The sequence below is a fragment of the Eptatretus burgeri genome, chromosome 7, assembly GCF_056783735.1.
Source record: "Eptatretus burgeri isolate ZD-2024b chromosome 7, Ebu_testis_v1, whole genome shotgun sequence".
NCBI lineage: Eukaryota > Metazoa > Chordata > Myxini > Myxiniformes > Myxinidae > Eptatretus > Eptatretus burgeri.
In genome coordinates this window covers 62,818,608-62,838,774 of record NC_140967.1, presented here as the reverse complement: position 1 = coordinate 62,838,774, position 20,167 = coordinate 62,818,608, and the positions used below count along the sequence as shown (strand labels likewise).

The window sequence follows — 20,167 nt, the reverse complement described above, 5'->3', positions numbered from 1 at the left end:
TCCTCGTCACCTGGGGTAATTCATTAGATGAGAGCTGTGGTTATTCCCTCCAGTGAGTTAGTGTGTGTGTGTGTGTGTGTGTGTGTGTGTCTCCTCCATAACTCCAAAACCATAAAACCAAGCAGCCTGAAACTTTGCATGAATACGAAGGGAACTACAAGGAAGTGCATGAGTGAAAATTGGGTGGTTTGGTAAATGAAAACACCCCTTTTGAAGATAATTAACGGCCTTATTTAAGTACATCCCTTATCATGCGCATACTCGGACGCCTCGCTCTCCCTCGATGGGGTCTTCATTTGCCATTTTTTCTTTTGCCTGCTCAACAATGCCTTGACTTAGAACAGGCTGCAGTGATATCTTAATGATATATATTCAGATGTCGTGATGAAGAATGTAGTGATAATTTTTGCTGAAATTATTTTCCTTGTCCCAAAATGACCAACAGGCAGCAAGCACTAAAGTAGCAAAATAGTAATTAAACAGAATCTAACCAAAATTTACAAAGCTTTATATATACCTAGTCATTTTTCTATTGGTTGAATCATTTGGCAGCCATCTTGGGTTATTTGAGTTTCCTAATTTAGGACTCATGCATATCTTTCAAAAAACCTGCTTGGTCCAAAGGCTTGGTGGCCATGTTAAGTTCAATAACTATTTCAAATAAATTTCAAAGATCTTATTTACCATCACCATTGAACCGATAAATATGAAACTTAATTTAATAATTATCGATCAACCTGTTTTCCTGTAATATAAGCCACTTGTATTGACTCAAGTTAAATAGGTGACCTCATTGAGTTATCATGCAGTAAGACTGCCAGTTCAAAACCTGAGGTTGGGAACAAAAACCTTGCTCAGGATTAGATTTTGCAACTCAGAGACCAAATACGGAAGCCAATTGTTTGGTTAATTCACCAGATTAAAACAAAATGTTATTTTTATAAGATAATTGGTTTGTGCCCTGTAAACACTATACACGAATCACAGGTCTGGCTGAAGTTATGCAGCATTATTTTGAGGAATGTCTCCGTTTTCACCACAAACTCTTGCAAAGCACATCACCTCCATTATTGCATAATGAAAAACTGCACTCATATTTAAGAGAATTGTTGCTACAAAATAGGTATAATGCTAATGAGATCATTAGGAGTATAATTTTAGCACAAACCACAATAAGATGCCATCTCCAACAGCGGTGAATAGGGCATCGGTGTCGGGGCAGATCGGAAGAAGACGTTTACAGTCTGGATCTTGCTCCAAGGCCTTGTTGATCCAGTTCACAAAAGCATACTTTTCTTCCTCTGCGAGAAGTGCAACTTCAATTAGGTTTAAGCACAACGCAACAACAAAACAACAAACGCTTGTGGGTTTCCAGAATTTGTTGATAACTATGCTTGTATGGACGTTTGACAGGCAATTAACCCTGTCTGCACATCAACTCGTCTGAAAATTGTAAAAGGGTTTTTTGTTGTTAACCAGTAAGTTCATCAATATTTCATGTTCCATCTTCTTTCTTTTCTCATTTGCCACTATCCTGATTTTCAGCACATTCAGGAAACATGTTTATGGATATTGGTGTCGAACACTCAAAAAACAAATTCCTGAAGAATTATTAATCGACATGCATTACTCTGCCTTCGAGGAAACAAAAATCCAGATCAAATTTGAACTATCCTATAGACTACTTACAAAAATTCCATCAAGATTTCCCATTTCAAAGACCCATCCGACATATGCAATTATAGAAAGGCCACTTGGAGAGGCACAAAGAGTGAAACCTCAAATATAGCCTACCAGAGTAAGAGTGTTGGGTGCCGGCACTGGAGATTTCGGAAAGGCCACCCACAGCCCGGATTCCTTCCTTCTTATTGATGGCTTTGCGGAATGTCTTGCTCACTTCGGAATTCTTTAACTCCTTGTAGATCTACGGAGAGAAAGAATGAGGAGGTTGAAATGAGTTGCCATGTTTAGAAGTACAAATTGTACCAAAACCTTTGTGAGATTGTTGGTTAAGACGATGGTTGATGCATTTATTGATTGCAGTGAGTGATGCTACATCATGTTTAAAAAGGAACGCTGCAGCCTTGAAGTTCTCCGAGGTCTGGCACAGATCCACCTCTAGCCTTGTTTACAGCAACATCAAGTTGCGTTATACGGTGAATCGTTGCATTGCAATTATCTCGCTGAAATTGAACATTGAATCAGTGACGTATAATACGATGGCAATTTTTTGAAAGTAGAAAAAGAATAATGTGTCACGTTCCTTGCCAATACATATATATATATATATATATATATATATATATATATATATATATATATATATATATATATATATATATATATATATATATATATATATATGCAATATATAATTTGAAGTTTTTGTTTGTTTGTTTGTTTGCATGCGCTAATCTCCTGAATGGTGAAAGATAGGAGGAAACCTCTGGAACAAAAAAATGTAGGGACGGGCCCCGGGAAGGCTATAGGTGAGGTGGCGAGGCCCCTCGGCTGGGGGAGGGAGGCGTTTCCCCCTCACCAACCCCTTTAGGCTCTGCACGTGCTAATCCCCTGAACGGTAAAATATAGGAGGAAACCTCTGAAACAAAAAATGTCGGGACGGGCACATGTGCTTTGCATTCCGCAACCCCACCTTGATTGGACACCTGACCCTGACCCATGACGTTTATTATTATTCAATTGAATTCAGAATGGGATTAAAATAAATGAAATTCAAATCAAATGGAAGACCAAATAGGTACAGTCCTGCATTGGAGTCATCAGAAGGAACACTCTAGAATAGAGTCTTTGATGAATGTGCCCATAATTGCATTTTTTTTTGCTATTTGACCTTTTGACCCCACTCCAGGGGACGGTGCCAAAATGATACTGCTCTTGCACCTTCTTGCCATGTGGTGATCATAACCACCAAGTTTGGTGACTTTCTACACAACCGTTTAGGAAGAGAGAGTGTGACTTACGGACAGACGGAGCCGATTACAAAATCAGCCCCCCCCCCCACCATTTTTTCCAAAAATCATGGGGATAATGAATGGAAATTGATGTCACAATGGCATAGGGGTAAATTGAAAAGGTGTAAACTGAATGTGGTCTAACTGGGGAGACCATATATGTACCCACACAGCACTACCTTTTGAGACAAATAGAAAAAAACTGGAGAGTGCAAACAGCTGGACGAGGGGGCAAAAAACAACAAGCTTTATGCCCAACAATACTGTTGCGAATCCGGGGTGGCGGGAATCTGACCCGGTCCCTGGTGCCACCCTCGCCACCACCGTCTCCGGGAGTCTATTACGCCGGTCGGCTCGGCACAGGCCTCGGGTCACGCGTCTTCAATCGCGATACCAACATAATCCTGTACCTTACCAGTTGGGGAAAAGAACCCCTAGTTACAGACTGGCTTTGTCAGTGACCGAGCGGAGTCTACCAGTCTGTAACCATTTTGGTCTTATATGCCAATCGAACGGATCGTTCCTCGACGCGACACAATCCATAGCGGCAACTTCATCAGAATTAACCAGATTTATTGGGGACATCAGGAATCGCAACACAAGCAATAACACGACAGTGGTTTTATTAACAATCAACCCGTTCTTAACTAGGGAACCATGGCTAAAAGGTTATGAGGGGATTACTACAAAATATGCCTTATACAGCACGTGCAAACAAACATGCATGCAGGACAAGACAGAGTACTTGGTGATGGATCATGGACGAGCGGACCGTGTCCCAAAAGCATGAAGGTCGCTCGTAAAAACCAGTGGGTTTCCACGGGTTCGAACTCCCGCTCGAACGTGCCGCGCAGCAAGAAATGGCGGCGCAGCACTCCAGCTCCCGCCCAAGTCACCGCGTGCGCGGTTCTCCTCAGTGCACTCCGGCTCCGCGCCACGTCGACGATGCGACATCGCCGATCTCTCTCCAGGGTTCAGCACACGAATCCCGGCCTGGCCTGTTCTCCATACAAGGTCCCAGTTGAGGTCTGAGTTCCACAGGCGGATCACAACGTGTCAAGCCATGAGGTGAGCAAGGACCGTCAGACGTTCTGGCGTATCCTCTCCGGCCTTCCCGCCTCGAAGCCCGACTCCCGCTTCATCCCCTCAGTTCCTCTCTCGGTCGAATCACCAACGTGCAGGTCGGTTCAGCGTCTCTCCCGGCAGTCCCAACACGGTGCCTCCTTCATTCGCTCGCCTCGAAGCGACTCCGAGCATGCCTCGAGAACCCGGCCGTTCCTCACACACAACACTCCTTTCGTCCCCTTTTCTTTTCTCCTTCGAGTCGTGAGGTGAATCGATGTGCAGGTTCCGCTTTCTCTGCCGGTCGATTCACCACTGCCTTTTTCTTTAATCTCTCTCGCGTCGACACACGCCTGTCTCGGCGACTCTCTGACCAAAGGCTCCTCCCCTTCGCGTCACTTCCTGTCCAGGCCACACCCCTCGCTCTAGGCCACTCCTCTCAGCCCACTGGGAGGGGCCTATTCCAGAATGAGGAAGGAATAATAGCGATCTCTCGTTTTTACCACCATAGCATGAACACAAAAACAGTCTGTTACACCTCCCGACACACACATATCGTCCCTTATACCACACAACCTATCTATACATGAATTTAATGGGGGAACTGAGCTAATTCTATATTTAGTATTCCCGTATGGGCCATTTCCGTAACAATACCATGCGTACACACGAATGTCCACAAATTACACAACTCACATGTCACCTAATTGAACCCTGATGCACAGGCGGCAATATTTGTGCCCCGGAACTGCAAAAGCAAGAAAAAACACACTTACTCATGATATATATATATATATATATATATATATATATATATATATATATATATATATATATATATATATACAGTATATACAGTGTATATAAAAGATGTTTGGGTTTTTGGTTGTGCTCTCTTCAGGTGAAATTCGCACAAAGTGATTGAGTAATGATGAAGAACAGTCGAACAGACACCGATCAACAAAGTCAATTCTGATTGGACGTTCTCTACTGATGCGTCATCAACTCCCACTGGTCTAGGTGGGAGGAGCCTGTTCATTGTTCCGCTTTCCAATTGGAGGTTGCAGAGTCTGAGGCAGAGCTGCTAAGGCTGTTGTCGAATCTTCTTCATCACCATCCGTGGTCATGAGACGAGTTCGTGTTCCTCTTCTTCTTTGCACAAATAAGCAAAGCGAGTGGACAAACTCTTTTTGCCGACATAACATTGGGTCCATGGAATAGATAAATGTCGTTTTTAGTATTCGGAGATGCGTTATACTTCGTCCTCGACTCAATATCTTGAATGCATCCATATTATAATGTTCAGCACAGTTTGCATTCTCAATCAAATGCTGTCCAATAGCAGAGGCACACGATGTTGGGATTAACGCTGGGACCTTCCTTCAAACACGTACCGGCTGTATTCGTGTACCAATTGTGTTTTTCCTGATGGACAAAGGGACGTGCTCCAGACGTCGACCGGCGCCCAAGGCTGTTGGCGAGAGGGTGCACGGCAAGGCTGGGTGCTGGCGACGGACAGGACATGCACGCACATATTTCAGGACGTTTTCACTTCACAGACGATGACTCTCTGATGAGCGAGACGACTCTTCCCCCCCCCCTCCCCTTGCATGATATGCTGGGTACCATTGTCAGTGTTTAGTTGTAAGTAATTCAACCTGCCCCCCCACCCCCCACCGAAAAGCATCTGAGGTTTCTTTCCTGTCATATTGATTGATTTTGCCTGATTAATTATTCATTTCGATTGCTTTGGAATTCATTCATTTATTTACCTCAGAAAATAAAAAGTTCTTTTTATTTATTTATTTTTTTATTAATAAATTATGTCAATTTCCAACCTGTCCGTGTTTGTCCTTTCCTTCCATTGGTCTAGCATTGTCTGAACGAGATAGACTGGGAGGTAATTACCACAGATTTGACCAAAAAATAGTCGGCACGCTCCAGCGGTTAAAACGCTCGGCCGCCCAAATTAAAATCTAATCCGATAATATTGGGGCTTTGTCGAGGGCACGCTTCCCGCTCAGGTAACCACATGACCTCTAGTTAAACGGAATAATTAGACGGCAGACACTGGAACTCGTGGTTGACTGGGTGGCGTTCGTGGTTTTAAATCAACCCACCGTACCATAATGTTACTTGTGAGCGGTGACCCCAGATTTGGCTCTACTGAGGACAACCAGGGATTAATCCCCCTGAGTGACAAACTGGTGTCTCGGTACCCATGGCAGCAACTACACACACACACACACACACACACACACACACACACACACACACACACACACACACACACACACACACACACACACACACACACTGGATTCAGCTCGAGTTTATGATGATTGTGAACCCAAATTGAGAGATGGTCAGTGCCATTTGGAGGCACAACCGTAAACCATATTGTGACCATCCCAACATTGTTTACATCCTTTCTGGCGTACCGTCCCTACATCCTTTTGCATGTTTCTTTACTTTTTACCTCTACCAAGGAAGGTGGACGGAGGTTATATATTCACCATTGTTTGTTTGTCTTTCTGTGAGCAGGATATCTCAAAAAGCTTTGGACGGATTCAGACAAAACTCAGTGGACAGGTTGGGTGTGTGACAAGGACTAATTGATTAGATTTTGGTGAATATCCGGATCCAGGTCCAGATCCAGATTAAAGAATTTATTTTTATTTTTTAAGTGATTCTTTATAACTCAGATATAGAGCGAAAATCGAGATGTGGCATGATGTTTCCAAAAGGTTGAAGACGAGTTATGACAAAACTTGGTGGAAGAGTTGGGTAGGTGACAAGAACAAGCTGATTAGATTGTGGTTAAGGTCTGGATGCAAATCCAGCCCATCAGTGGGATACAAAACGTAAACTGTTCAGCCTGACGGAGGTATGCGCTAAACCAAATGACCATTCTGGTATGAAATGTATTTACATGCTGGAGAATTTTAACTTCATTGCATGATGAAATATGTCGTTGTTAAAACTGTGCCAGATGAACACGGAGGAACACAAAGGATATGACGACTAAACAGTAGTCACACTTGAAGTTGAAACTTGAAAATGGTTTTCTGTTGTAGGACTATACATGATATTCTACCGATAACTGTACCCATATAGTTGTGATTGGCCCTCAACCAATTGTGTTGCCACGTGCCTACCCCCACTAGGCTGATTGACAGGGGTTATGCCACCCACAACTCTTGGACCATCATTGCCCTGCATGTAGGTATGCACCTGTGCCTACTTTGTGGAATCTTTTCAAGTTATGAAAATTTTGAGTAGTCTTGACCTTCCCACTGTAAAATGCAGTCGATTTGTGATTATTCCAAATCCTGAGCTTAAACCAATTTTGAGTTTGGCTGTCTGAACAGAAGAAGAGAATTACAACTGCATTGTTTTGGGCGTGTCAGTTTTGTAACTCAGCGATGCTATCCAACAGCTTCATGGGTGTTGGTGGACATGAAATCCTCAGCAGACGATTCAAAAGGATCACGAGGCCACCCTTTCACAATCTGTATTCATACTGAAAATCAAGATCAAGCAAGTTTTCACCCTTCTGCTCCGCCCTCCCCGAGCTCCCCTTAGGGTAAGTGTGCTACTGTTTGACAGCCATAATGGCCCAATCAAATTCCCGACCAAGAACTGTGCCCGGAGCGGGTTGCCTGAGGCAAACACCAACAGGCACATACAGAGGCATGCCATGCATGACCTACGAAAGGGTTTCGTACCAGAAATGCAGGATACACCCCCCCCCCAACCCCAATTTTAACAGCAAATGTATTTTTCCCCAGCTCCAAGCTCCTCAGGTCCTTGAGCACAGGCTCTGCATGCCCGTGTGTTAATCCACCACTGTACAGAGGAAGTCCTAGTATGTGTGTGTGTGTGTGTGTGTGTGTGTGTGTGTGTGTGTGTGTGTGTGTGTGTGTGTGTGTGTGTGTGTGTGTGTGTGTGTGTGTGCGTGTGTGTGTGTGTGCTTGTGTTATATCCACTGCCACCGCTCGCTTATACTAATGGTGTTTCATCTTTTACTGGTAAAATTCAGGCATGGAAACAATCAACATACACTATCATTGCAAATGGATGAAGGAATGGACAGACAACAACCAGTATTCAAAGAAATATGTGGGGATGATATCACATGATAATTTCTTCTGACCATCCCACCCTTGTTTACATACTTTTTGGCATTCCATCCCTACATCCTTTTGCATTAAAAAATAAAGAAGCCTTTTTATTAATTGTACAGATGGAGGGCCCCGTACAGCAACTCAAATTCCTCAAGATCAACATGCTCATGCTTTGGTAGCCGTGGACCATTTTAATGGAAAATAAATAATCATGCGTGATGATACATACCATGTTGCATCATCATGAAAACATAGGGTGTTTTTCCCCAGAATCCCTTCCCAACCAATGTGGTTTGCAATAGCAGGATTAAGTTCTTGCCAGTGCCAACTTAGCATTATTCAGCCGCTTACAGCATGTGAGCTGTGTTAATACAATAGTAGTGTGACGAGCTGCCTCATCTGGTACAGAGTGAGCTCGATCAACAATAAAGGAATATGGTGTCCTGCTATGGACAATAGGAAATGAGGAATTAAAACGGCTTCGGCCACATCATGCAAGACAAAGTTTTAATGACAACAAAGTGTTGGATTGGTAAACACAAGCTGCACTTGCACAGGGAAAGTATTTTATCACGGCTACAGAGTTTAACTGTTTAAAGTGCATAACCGTATACCTCTGAAGTATGTTATAAAGCATTAAATGAGTATGATGACGGCCAAGTGGCTGGAGGAATGGAATGGCAGTCTAGAGGTTGTGGGTTCAAATCCTGCAGGATGTACCGATATTGATTCCAATCTAAAAAACAAAATCAAGCTATTTCATGTCACTGTTGGATCGTTAAGATTAAAAAAAAAACCAACTAGATGGTATATTAATGTTATTCAGGAAGGAGATAATATTAATATCCTTGCCCTGCCTGGTGTAGTCTAACTACCTAACTTCACCAAGTCCACAGTTTGTGATTTTGCCTTACTGCCTTCGTGGGAACTGATGATGGGCATCATAATGCTACATATGAAAACGAAGCCTCACCCAAGTATCACAAACCAAAATATACACCATAATGTGTAAATTACACTGTAAACTTATCCACAGATATGTGCTTCCTTATTGTAAACTTGCAATCATAATTCACTCAAAGTCCATCATTACCCGTTGAAATTCAGGGAAGGTGATGACACCATCGCGGTTGGTATCCCCCTTCTCCATGAGTGCTGCCGTCATCTCCCGTATACGGAACCCAGGGAGGGAAAGATTGGCCGCCTTGAACAGCTCTTGCAGCTCATCCATACTCACATGGCCATTACCATCAATGTCTAGAAAGTAAGCCACACACATGGAAATTGTGAGTATGAGGTCAGCGTTTTGAAACAGTGACTGATTCCCTGCTGCTGCTGTGCTTTACAGTATGGTTTTAGACAATATTTACAGGTCCACACACATCTTTGCAATTCGATTGATTGGCTTCAGGTTGGGATAATGGGCTTTGATATTAAGATCGAGATGGGGAAGGCATAAAGTTACCAGTATTCTAAATATTTTGCATAGCGACTCAGTAAGGAACCTCTGTGCAATCCAGCAACAAACATGATAATCAAAACCAGAGCAGAAGCACACCACATCTGCCCATCCTGCATGATATAATATAATATGATCAGCACATTCACTGTGTCTTACTTGCCAATCCCAAGTCAGTAAAGCTGGCTTTGTTAATTGCATCAAATCACAATCCGTCATCACACAATTTCCGGCAATTGTTACGGGTCAGCACCGCCAGGATACTCGTAAAGTTAAAAGCTTTGGCAGAACAAAAGTAAACGAAAATAGCCATTGGATTAGTGTTCAGTTCATCACTGCACTGTGTGAGTAACTGCACTCTCATCGTATTTCATTATACGAGGGTATATTCAGCTTCCAATGTGATGATTCTTTTCACGTTACAAAGTTGAGGATAGAAATTCAACTACCTCGCATGTTCCATCGGAAAACAAAAATCCTGAAAGGTTGCTACACCAATAAGTATGCCTTTGAATCTACTTATTCATTTATTATTATTTATGGGGATCTAAAGTAGATGGAGGAGCTTGCACAGGAATTGCATGCAGGAACAAAGACATTAGTAGATGTTGATGTACTTCATTGTGAATTACAAGTGCATTGTTATATGATTGCTATAGAGATGAACGTGGCTGCCCATAGAGAGGATTAACTCAAAATTATTATAACTATATGATAGGGAAAGGATTATTGTTGTTGTCGGGTTCTTTTCACCAATTGGTGCCCCCAATTTTTAATGGGACCACAGAGTTCCTTCGGCCAAGGTCACATTTGCCACGGCGGCCGTGGGGTCTCCAAAATCTGCGGCCACTAGCAATTATACGGCGGCCGCAGTATTTCCACGGTCACACAATGTAGCAGTCACATATGTTTTTATTTTTCGGGTAGCCACACGGTGTATTTAGAAATTGTGGAGACCGAAAACGTGGGTGTGCCGTACTGTCTTTGATTTGATGTCGCACTGTGACCTTAGAGCGTCGCTGCGGCGGCCATATAATTTTCAAGGTAGACGCAAGGTGCCCGCAAGGTGACCGCAGGGGGGCCCTAAGCCGAACGTGCGGCCAGACGGACGGTAACGAATGGGTATATATACCAGTTCTTTTTTTACTGAAATAAAAATATACCAGTATAGAAAACTGAATATACTATAACTATAATATACCGTGGTGCCCCCAGAATCCGAACGCCCCATTGTTTAAACAAATTGGAATCCGAACAATTTTTTCGAGAAAATTTTGCCCTAAAAATCTAATACATTTTAAAAAACCGAACACAACGTGGCGTTCATGTTTGTTCACGTGTCTCCCCCACTTGTTCGAGCCGCATATTCGCGCTTTGTTCATTCAGTTCGTCGGTGGAAGTCCTCGTGAAAGCATCTCTCGTGTGTCGATCGATACTTTAGGCCTCAGTCACATTTGCTCTACGGCGAGGATACGGCGGCCGTACGCCCTCTGAATTGACAGAAACGTGCGGCGGCCGCAGAGAAACTGAGGTGGCCTCAGGGTGGCCCTACGCCGCATGGCTATATTTTACAGGTCGTAAGGTCGCCGTGGAATTATAACGCGGAGTTATAACCCAGGTCGAAAAACCAGTTAAAACCAGTACACATTTTCAACTGGTCTCTATTGGTTCTAATTGGTCTTTAACTGGTCTCTATTGGTTTCAACTGGTACCAGTTAAATTCAGTCAGAATTCCAATTTCCCAGTTGAAAAAACCAGTAGCTCATATTTGTACCAGTTAAAGTCTTACTGGTTCCAGTTGATACCAGTTGCAATGTACTGGTCTCCCAGTTGATACCAGTTACAATGTACTGGTCCCAGTTGATACCAGTTAGTTAAATACATGTATTTCAACTGGTAATATATCACTCTATTCCAATTTCCATATTAAAACCAGTACGAAACCAACTGGCTTTACTGGTACCAGTTGGCTACTGGTTTTCAACTGGTACCAGTTGACCAGTAAGCTACTGGTCTTTACTGGTTTTTTGACCTGGGAACTTTTTTCATTTCTACGTTCGCCGTAGAAATTCGACAAGCCGAAACAAAAGAACTGGTAAAAAAAAATTAACCCATTCGTTACCATCCGTCTGGCCGCACGTTCGGCTTAGGGTCCCCCTGCGGTCCCCCTGCGGTCCCCCTGCGGTCCCCCTGCGGGCACCTTGCGTCTGCCTTCAAAATTCTATGGCCGCCGCAGGAACGCCCTAAGGTCACCGTGCGACATCAAATCAAAGACCGTACGGCACACCCAAGTGTTCGGTCTCCACAATTTATAAATACGCAGTGCTGTTACCCGAAAAATAACAAGGACAAATGTGTCCAAGAGCAGCGTCCAAAACCTAAAGGTTTTGTCGGCTAAAAAAAAAAAAAAAAAAAAAAAAAAAAAAAACTAATTTTTTATTAAAACAACAACTACAACAACAACTTCCGATATTTCGTCACGTGTCTTCATTAAGCCAATAGCGAAACCCGTCATAATGTATTTACGTATTTACGATATAAAAGTATTTACGAAATGACAATACGATAAATGGAATAATAAAATAATACAAAGACCGTTAGGCCTTCCAAGACGTTCTTGCATCATAATAGTGGCTCTGCATTGAAGTTGTGCACCTGATACTTGAGTAGTGCCCTTGATGTACTTTTTTTTGGATTGTGATCGAATTAACAAAAAACATGTTTTTCATCATAACTTGAATAATTTCCCTCCAATTTTCATGGTGTTGAGTTTTATGAACTGATTGAAGATGCGAACACATTTTCTAAATTTATACTTTCTCACTAATTGTTGAAGGTCAAGGTCATATGGCATTCTGAACGAAATATGCCATGATTGGATCGTGGGCCAAGTGTAAGGGGAGGCTTACCCTTGGCGATCGCTTTGTGATCACAGATATCTAGTTATTCTTATTACTATAAGCATGCACTCCCAAAGGGAGAGGCCAGGGGGGTTATGTTATTATTCTTATTCAAACGTTTAATTCAAAATACCTTTCTGAAATACCTCTGACTGCGTAATACAAAACACCTCACTGCACTGGAAAACGTGGGCACAGGAAGACTGTACTGTAAAGGGTGTGAACTTGTAATACCCACTCCCACCTGGAGTGGAGCTGGCTGGGACTTTTCACTTTCACCATGTATGGATCACCATACACATTTACATAGAGAATTTGCACCCCCCCCAACCCCTCCGGAGATCACCGGCAAAGATAAAAGCCCCCCTATGCAGTTATTGGGGCCATGCTGATCCTATTTAGCAAGTCTGGATGTAATTGGCCCAGAACTGTAGGAGTAGCAAGACAAACAAACAAAAACACGCACAAACAATCGCACACCGCTCCGTGAATTATAGTTAGGGTTACTAGCCGTTTGCCCAGGCTGACAAGGTAGCCTTGATGTACGAACAGAGGTAAGCTGTCTAGCCTGCATTCAAATATCGGCCCAACTTTAAACTGTCATCTCATTGTTTCACAGGAAGGGTGATTTCATCAATATGTGTGTCATCCCTCGGATGGACGTTCAACTGGGTGTCCCGTCTGATGACATTAGTTGGTGGATGTTAAAGATCCCACAGTGTCCTTCGTGAAGAGTAGGCCAACTATCGCTGGCACCATGAACAAATTCCAAATTCTCCACACCAAAGAGAGAAATGGTTTAAAAAAAAATGGACCAGTCCATAAAACGGAGAATTAAATTCGCTTACCCGTACTGGCTGCAGTACAATCCTGTGGAGATGTCGGGGGGCTGAAGCTTTCCTAAGCTCATGCCTAATAAGTGAAGCCTATGCATCTGTTGAGCCAGAGGACCCTTTTTAAAATTTTAAATGTTCCTGGTTGCTCCCCAAAACTGTTTTGCTTACCATAGGCGGTTAATGTGTGACAGGCATTTCCTGTTGTCAGTAGCTCATTGTGGCCCTTACTACAGTAATGGGGTCTGATCTCAATATATATATATATATATATATATATATATATAATATATATATATATAATATATATATAATATATATATATAATATTAATAATATATAAAATTTTAAAAAATATATATATATATATATATATATATATATATATATATATATATATATGTTGAGATCAGACCCCATTACTGTACATTTAAAAAAACATTAACACCACAGGGGAAGGGTTGAGCCCAAAAAGCATGAGGGAAGAAGCAAAGAAAGAAGGGAAAATGTAGGGTGGGTGTGCCACAAATGATCGATAAACAGTAAAATAAGAGGGACGGGGGGGGGGGGGTCTTAAGGGGACTTTGCAGACAAACAAGGAGCATTCCAGATGGTGCCAACATCACAAACTCGTGGCATCGGAAGGGTCTCTCGGAATCCCGTGCTTGGTGTTGCTTCAGTCACGAACTGGGTGAGAAGAGGACCCTAGAACATGTGCCAAATGATGAGGCAACCTCCCAGGGTGCTGCACCTGGGTTCGAGCCACTAACTTTATGTTGGAAAGCTTGTTGTAACACTGACTACAATGGTACCCTCCAGCAGGCACTGCAGAGTCAGGAAACTAAATCCATAAGGCACAAAGGACCCCTAAAGATGCACAAAACCCCACCCGGCAGCCTGCCCCAAGAGTTTGCAACAGAACTAATGTCCTGCTCAAGGTTCCATAGGGACAGGTGGTGTCCCTACAGAACCACCCCGGATCGTTGCAAGCAGAATCCCAGTAATATTTGTAGTAGTAGTAGTAGTAGTAGTAGTAGTAGTAGTAGTAGTAGTAGTAGTAGTAGTAGTAGTAGATCACGAAGTTTCAGATTATGAACAATTTTTTTATAGATACCTATGAGGCAAAATTGATTCTTCTTCATCATTGTGAGAAATATAATGATAATGATAATCACATGACAGACGACAATATCTCACCGACTTGATTGAAGGCTTCTTGTAAATCCTCGACGTCATCCTTGTTTACACATTGGCTTTCCATGACTCTCCTTCTCGTAACTCGTCACTCTTTATTATAGCCTCACAGTTGTTCTCCTCACAGTTTCTTGCACTTTTTCTCTTTTCCAGGAGTTCCTGAATTTGACAGATAAGAAACAGCAGTTGAGTAATGGAGTAATAACCAAACAAACAAATAAATAATTCAAATAATAATACTGATAAAAAATAATAAGAATAATTGGATAGGTGAACACAGCACATTAGACCTGCCATTATTTAGAGTGCAAATGAAGAATGACAAATAAAATCCAGAATTAAAAACAGGACACTCGGTTTCCAAAGAAAGAAAGACAATGGGAAATCAGTGATCCTGGTGTAATGAAAACAACAGGAAGCAAAATAAAAACCAAAAAAGAATGTGAATAAGAAACCATGACTCTTGGAAATGTCTCAAAGCCACGAATCCACAAATGATTTAACAGATGGAATTCAGAAGAAAGCTGAATGAATGAACAGCAAGGCAGAAAAATAGAGGAAACAAAGAAATGGTACAGAGGGAAGCAAACTGAAGGAAAATGATAAATGAAAGAGAAACTGGGTGACAAAAAAAACGGGTTTCTATCGATTTCTGTATTTTATATTCTTGGTTTACAAAAGGAAAGCAAAGATAGGAGGGAATGTGCTATAAGGCAAAGGATGCAAGATGAAAAAGAGAGGAGCAGAAGGAGGAGGATAGGAATCAAAACATACAGCCGATGAAAAGAAAAAAAGATTTTTTTGACTGGGTACGTGGCAGACTTGGCATGGTCAGAAGCCTGTGAACTGGCAGAAGGAATGTTAATTGATTTTTAAAGAAAACTCTACAATGGGTTTTACAGGGAATGGAGCAGTGATTTTACAGCCAGTTGAAAAATCCCTATAACTCACAAAAATCTCACACTCATGGTTTGAGAACGTTAATGTTTGTGGACTGAGGAGTGATTGAGTTTATATATATATATATATATATATATATATATATATATATATATATATATATATATATATATATATATATATATATATATATATATAACATAAAGCTCTTTCGAACCACTGACTGACTAACTGATTCTCTCTGAGTGACTGACTGATATTAAGGATCGGCACCTTCCGGGTGATGTAGAAAGTTGAAATTTTGTGTGCCGATGGACATCGAGGCTCGGACAACAGGAAAGTAAAAAAAAATCACAGAACCCTCGGAAAGCATCCGTAAATGAAAATATAAATAAATGAAAAAAAAACAAACAAATGCAGGTGAGCGACCCAAGACAATGGGGAAGCACAGTTCGTATGCTTACACAATGTGTGTAAGCATACCCTGCTCACATGTATGTATGTATATAATATATATATATATATATATATATATATATATATATATATAAATGTATATGTACAGTGTCTTCAGAAACTATTCACACCCCTTGACTTTTGCCACTTTTTTTGTGTTACAACCTGAATTAAAAAATAATTAAATTAAAAAAAAAATTTTATTACTGATTGACACAAAATACCCCATAATGTCAAAGTGAAAACATTTTTTTAGAATTTTTTACAAATTAATTAAAAATGGAAAGCTGAAATGTTTTGAATCAATAAGTATTCAACCCTTTTGCTATGACACTCCAAGATGAGCTAAGGTAGACCACAGAGATTAAAAAACAACAAAAGAGGTAGCTGATGGTTGAGATGGGAGGATTGTCTGAGGAGAGATATCCATAAGGTTGGGGTGGTTGGAGAGTGGAGAGAGTTGGCTGAGGACAGTGGGAAGTGAAAGCGTATCGTGGCCGAGGCAGGGTAGAAGCTTGGTGCCGTTGGACCTCACCCCTTATAAAGGGAAGAGGAGGAGGAAGAGGGAGGAGGAGGAGGAGGAGGAGGAGGAGGAAAAAAAAACAATGTAATCCAGGACTAAATAGACAAAGCAGCAGTAATCAGAATTGTGGTTCAATCCAACCACTCCTGTGGAGCATTATCAAGTTCGAGGATACACATTTTTCTCACATCCTAGAAAGGACAGACCTCATGGAGCTGTTGCCCTTTATGCCCGCAATAAACTCCATGCAGAAGTGAAAGTGTTGGTCCCTGACAACCTAGAATTTGAATGGATAAAATCGCGCCCAAAACGACTACCACGATCAATTTCCAAATTGTTCTCTGTGGCCATTTATTCGCCACCAGGGAATAAACATGTGGATCCACTTGTTGACCTCTTACAGCAGACAATTGATCAAATCACTACTTCAAACACTGATGCTGGCATTGTTATTGCTGGAGATCTGAATCATCTTGTCATATCTCCTAGCTAACATCAGGTAACCTGGTCAAAGTTGTGAAGAAACCAACTCTCCAGGGAGCAGTGTTAGACAGAATTCTTACGAACTTGAAGTCTTACTGCAATGAACCCGAGATTATACCCTCCAATTAATAACAGTGATCACAATACAGTTATTTGGAAGCCACGTCCTAAAACAGCCCAGCCAACAAAGTAATCACACGACAAATAAGACCCATTTAACACTCGACACTTCAAGAATTTGGCTGATGGATGACTCGGCATGACTGGTCGGAGGTTAAGGAGAAACCTGAAGCCCAAGCTAAATGTGATTATTTCTATCATACAATGCATACAACCATCAATTATTTCGTCCTCACTAAACAAGAAAAACAGCAATCAGAGAATGCAGACCCTCGCCAGGATTTCTTTTGAGTGGTGTATTTTTATAGGTTTTAGGGTAAATCCAACATGGTTGCCAAACCATATGACCTATGACATCATATGTGCGAACCTTTTGTTCCTCATGGACAGGCGGTCATACGTGTAAAGTTTCTCCTCGATCCGTTCAGCCATTTCAGAGAAGAGGATTTTTGAAGGTTTTTTTTTTTTAAACAATATGGCTGCCGAATCATGTGACTGATAATGGCATCAATTTTTTTTTCCTGTGGACCATTTTATCCCTAGATGACCATCAAAAATTTTCATACTGATTGGATGTGGCGTTCTACATATGCAATTATGACATCATAACAAAGGCACCTATGAAGTGGAACCTTCACATTTGCAATATTGTCACCACCAGGGCAAATGGAAAGTTGTTTATGTTGAAGATGCTCAAAAAGTTTAACGTAGCCATGGAAGTTTTGCTTACCATATATAAAAGGATATGTTCGATCACTTTTAGAGGATGCTGTTTCAGTTTGGAATGCTGGTCTTACAATCAGTTGAAGTAACAAATTGGAACAGGTTCAGAAAAGGACTCTCCGAATCATTCTATGACAATTTATACAGCGATTATGACCAGGCCCTTCAGTTTTGTGATTTCCAACCTTGAAACAACGCAGGTTTGATATCCGCACACCATTTGCCAACATCTAATGAGTTTAGACATTAGCTTCCAGACCTCAGGCAGGATAGAACACAATATTCTCTCAAATTCATCTCAACTCTCACAAGTTAAGTGTGAAACCCAAAGGTACAAAAACAGTGCTTAACAAGCTTTGTTAAGATTCTTAATGAATAATGTACATTCCACCCCAATTTTTTTTTAATGTCATCTCGTAATTTTTTAAAAGTAGAAAGTAATTATATGTTTATCTTTTTAATACCATAGTGCTGATTTTGATTACGATTCCAATTGATCTTTGATATATTGTACTGGAGCTGCTGTCCTCTTTTTATGTTTTATGTTAATTTTGCACTCACCGGGCCTTACCTTTTGGTTTCAGGTAGCTCACAAGTTTTAGCTCTCTATTTATTTGAACCTTATATAGCCTGGCTCCCTGGCTGAGTTTTCCTTCTTCTCTTCTTTAATCCCATTCACACCGGTTTCCCCTTTCTCTTGTTTACCTTATCTCTCTGTTCCCCCCTCGTGATGTGCTATGACACCTATTCTCTAATCTTTCTCTTGCTTTCGGCTGAATTCACCCTCCTATAGTGTCTATCCTGCCTTGTGGTCATGTTACTTTACAATGCAAATTGTTTGCATTTCTTGTCATGTACCTTTCTCACTTTGTGCAGGTGACAGGTCATTCGAGTGCACATCCTTCTCTAATTGTTTACATGTCACGTGTATGTCACACGTATAATGACACAGCACCAGGTTTAGCACTTTAACCTTTTTAGATTGCAGTGATCAAACCAGTTTGTGAATTTGTCTGTCCCTTGTTATAATGCCCATTTTCTGCATGTTTGTTAGTATGCAATTTAATCATATGATAATTTAATATTTTGCAGCCATTTCTGTTTTCCCTATGTTTGAATGTTTATGTTTGGTTGAATAAAACCATGACCATGCAGGGCTTCCATTGACACTGACATGTACGCCTTCGTCATGCTTGCTTTTTATTCCAAAGGAATTTCTGTGTGCATCCACGTATTCGTACGGTGTGACGCTGTCCAGAAACCCTTGCAGCAACCTTATGATGGACCTTACAAAGTTCTACAATGCTCCGATAATACCTTCATACTCAATATCAACGGTGGTCGTGATATGGGCTCCAGGAACCCAGAAATTGACACCAACTTTTTTCACTCCGCTCTGATGGTTCATATAGGCCTCCGGTGAACATTTGAAGACTGAACAATGTTCCGTCTTCTATCATTAAATGAGGATACCGTTTCGAGGAAACAAATGTTCATTTTGATTACAACTCAAATGATGTAATGCACGTTTTGTTCGCAGTGATTGCGGTCGCGGTCTAATATACACTACCCAATGATGGTGCGTTAATTATCATAATGCAGAGGAAAGAAAATAGTGATATTTCATTTTTTTTAATTTTGGTTTTTGCCCCACTTTTCAAGGCTCATCAACAAACTGATGGACGTGGAATATTATGGGAAGTAAATAAACATTAAACTCGGCTTGGTCGTGAAACACGGTCGTGGTCCATAATGAAATAGTCGCGAGGCCACCGGGGAAATGCCCGAGAGATATTTATGATGTACGTGTACACTTTAAAGAAGTTATGCACACGCATACTATAAAGTTGTATGAAATGTACACGTCCACTTTCGTACACTCAACATCACCTCTGAGTTCATGTACATTTCGAAAACGAAAACAATGCTTTGAAAACTGAATAAGATAGATTTTCATGATTAATTTATTTAATTTTTTTGTATACACTGTCGAGGTTCATATAAGAGCTAACACACAGAACGTACAACAAGGGCAGCAGGAGACAAGAGGGGTGGGAGAGGGAAGGAAAAAACAGTGGGGAACAGAGACACGAGGAGATCTGTGGAAGGGAAAGGGATGGGGTGGGGTACACGGGGTAAAATTACACAAGTAATTTGAAGTCTTTAATTAAAAAAAAAAATGTCCTTTATTGGCATTTTGTATATACTGTATGCTGTTGAGATGTCCAGGAATGTGTTCAGTTACCAAGTAGCTAGCTCGCACTTGCAAAGCCAGCCATTCCTTTGAATGTGAATGGAGCGCTTGCTTGAGTGGTAAAGCCACTTGGTGAGCACTCTACAAGAAACTGGATAACTGAACACACCCCAGATTCCTTACATGTTGATGAGGATAAACATCCATACCATTACTTCTTT

At 41.3% G+C, this 20,167-nt stretch overlaps 1 protein-coding gene across 2 annotated transcripts in view; it reads right to left on the bottom strand.

Moving 5' to 3' along the window:
* Positions 1-20,167, bottom strand: part of LOC147023398 (plastin-2-like) — a 66,288-nt gene that overhangs the window by 22,512 nt on the left and 23,609 nt on the right. For both annotated transcript variants that reach the window (XM_085888776.1, XM_085888777.1), the window contains exons 2-5: positions 14,551-14,706; positions 9,255-9,418; positions 1,795-1,924; positions 1,169-1,301 (exon numbers count right to left, since the gene is read on the bottom strand). In XM_085888776.1, the coding sequence (XP_085744902.1) occupies positions 1,169-1,301; positions 1,795-1,924; positions 9,255-9,418; positions 14,551-14,614 (491 nt within the window). In that variant the 5' untranslated portion in view covers positions 14,615-14,706. The remainder of the gene's footprint in view (positions 1-1,168; positions 1,302-1,794; positions 1,925-9,254; positions 9,419-14,550; positions 14,707-20,167) is intronic.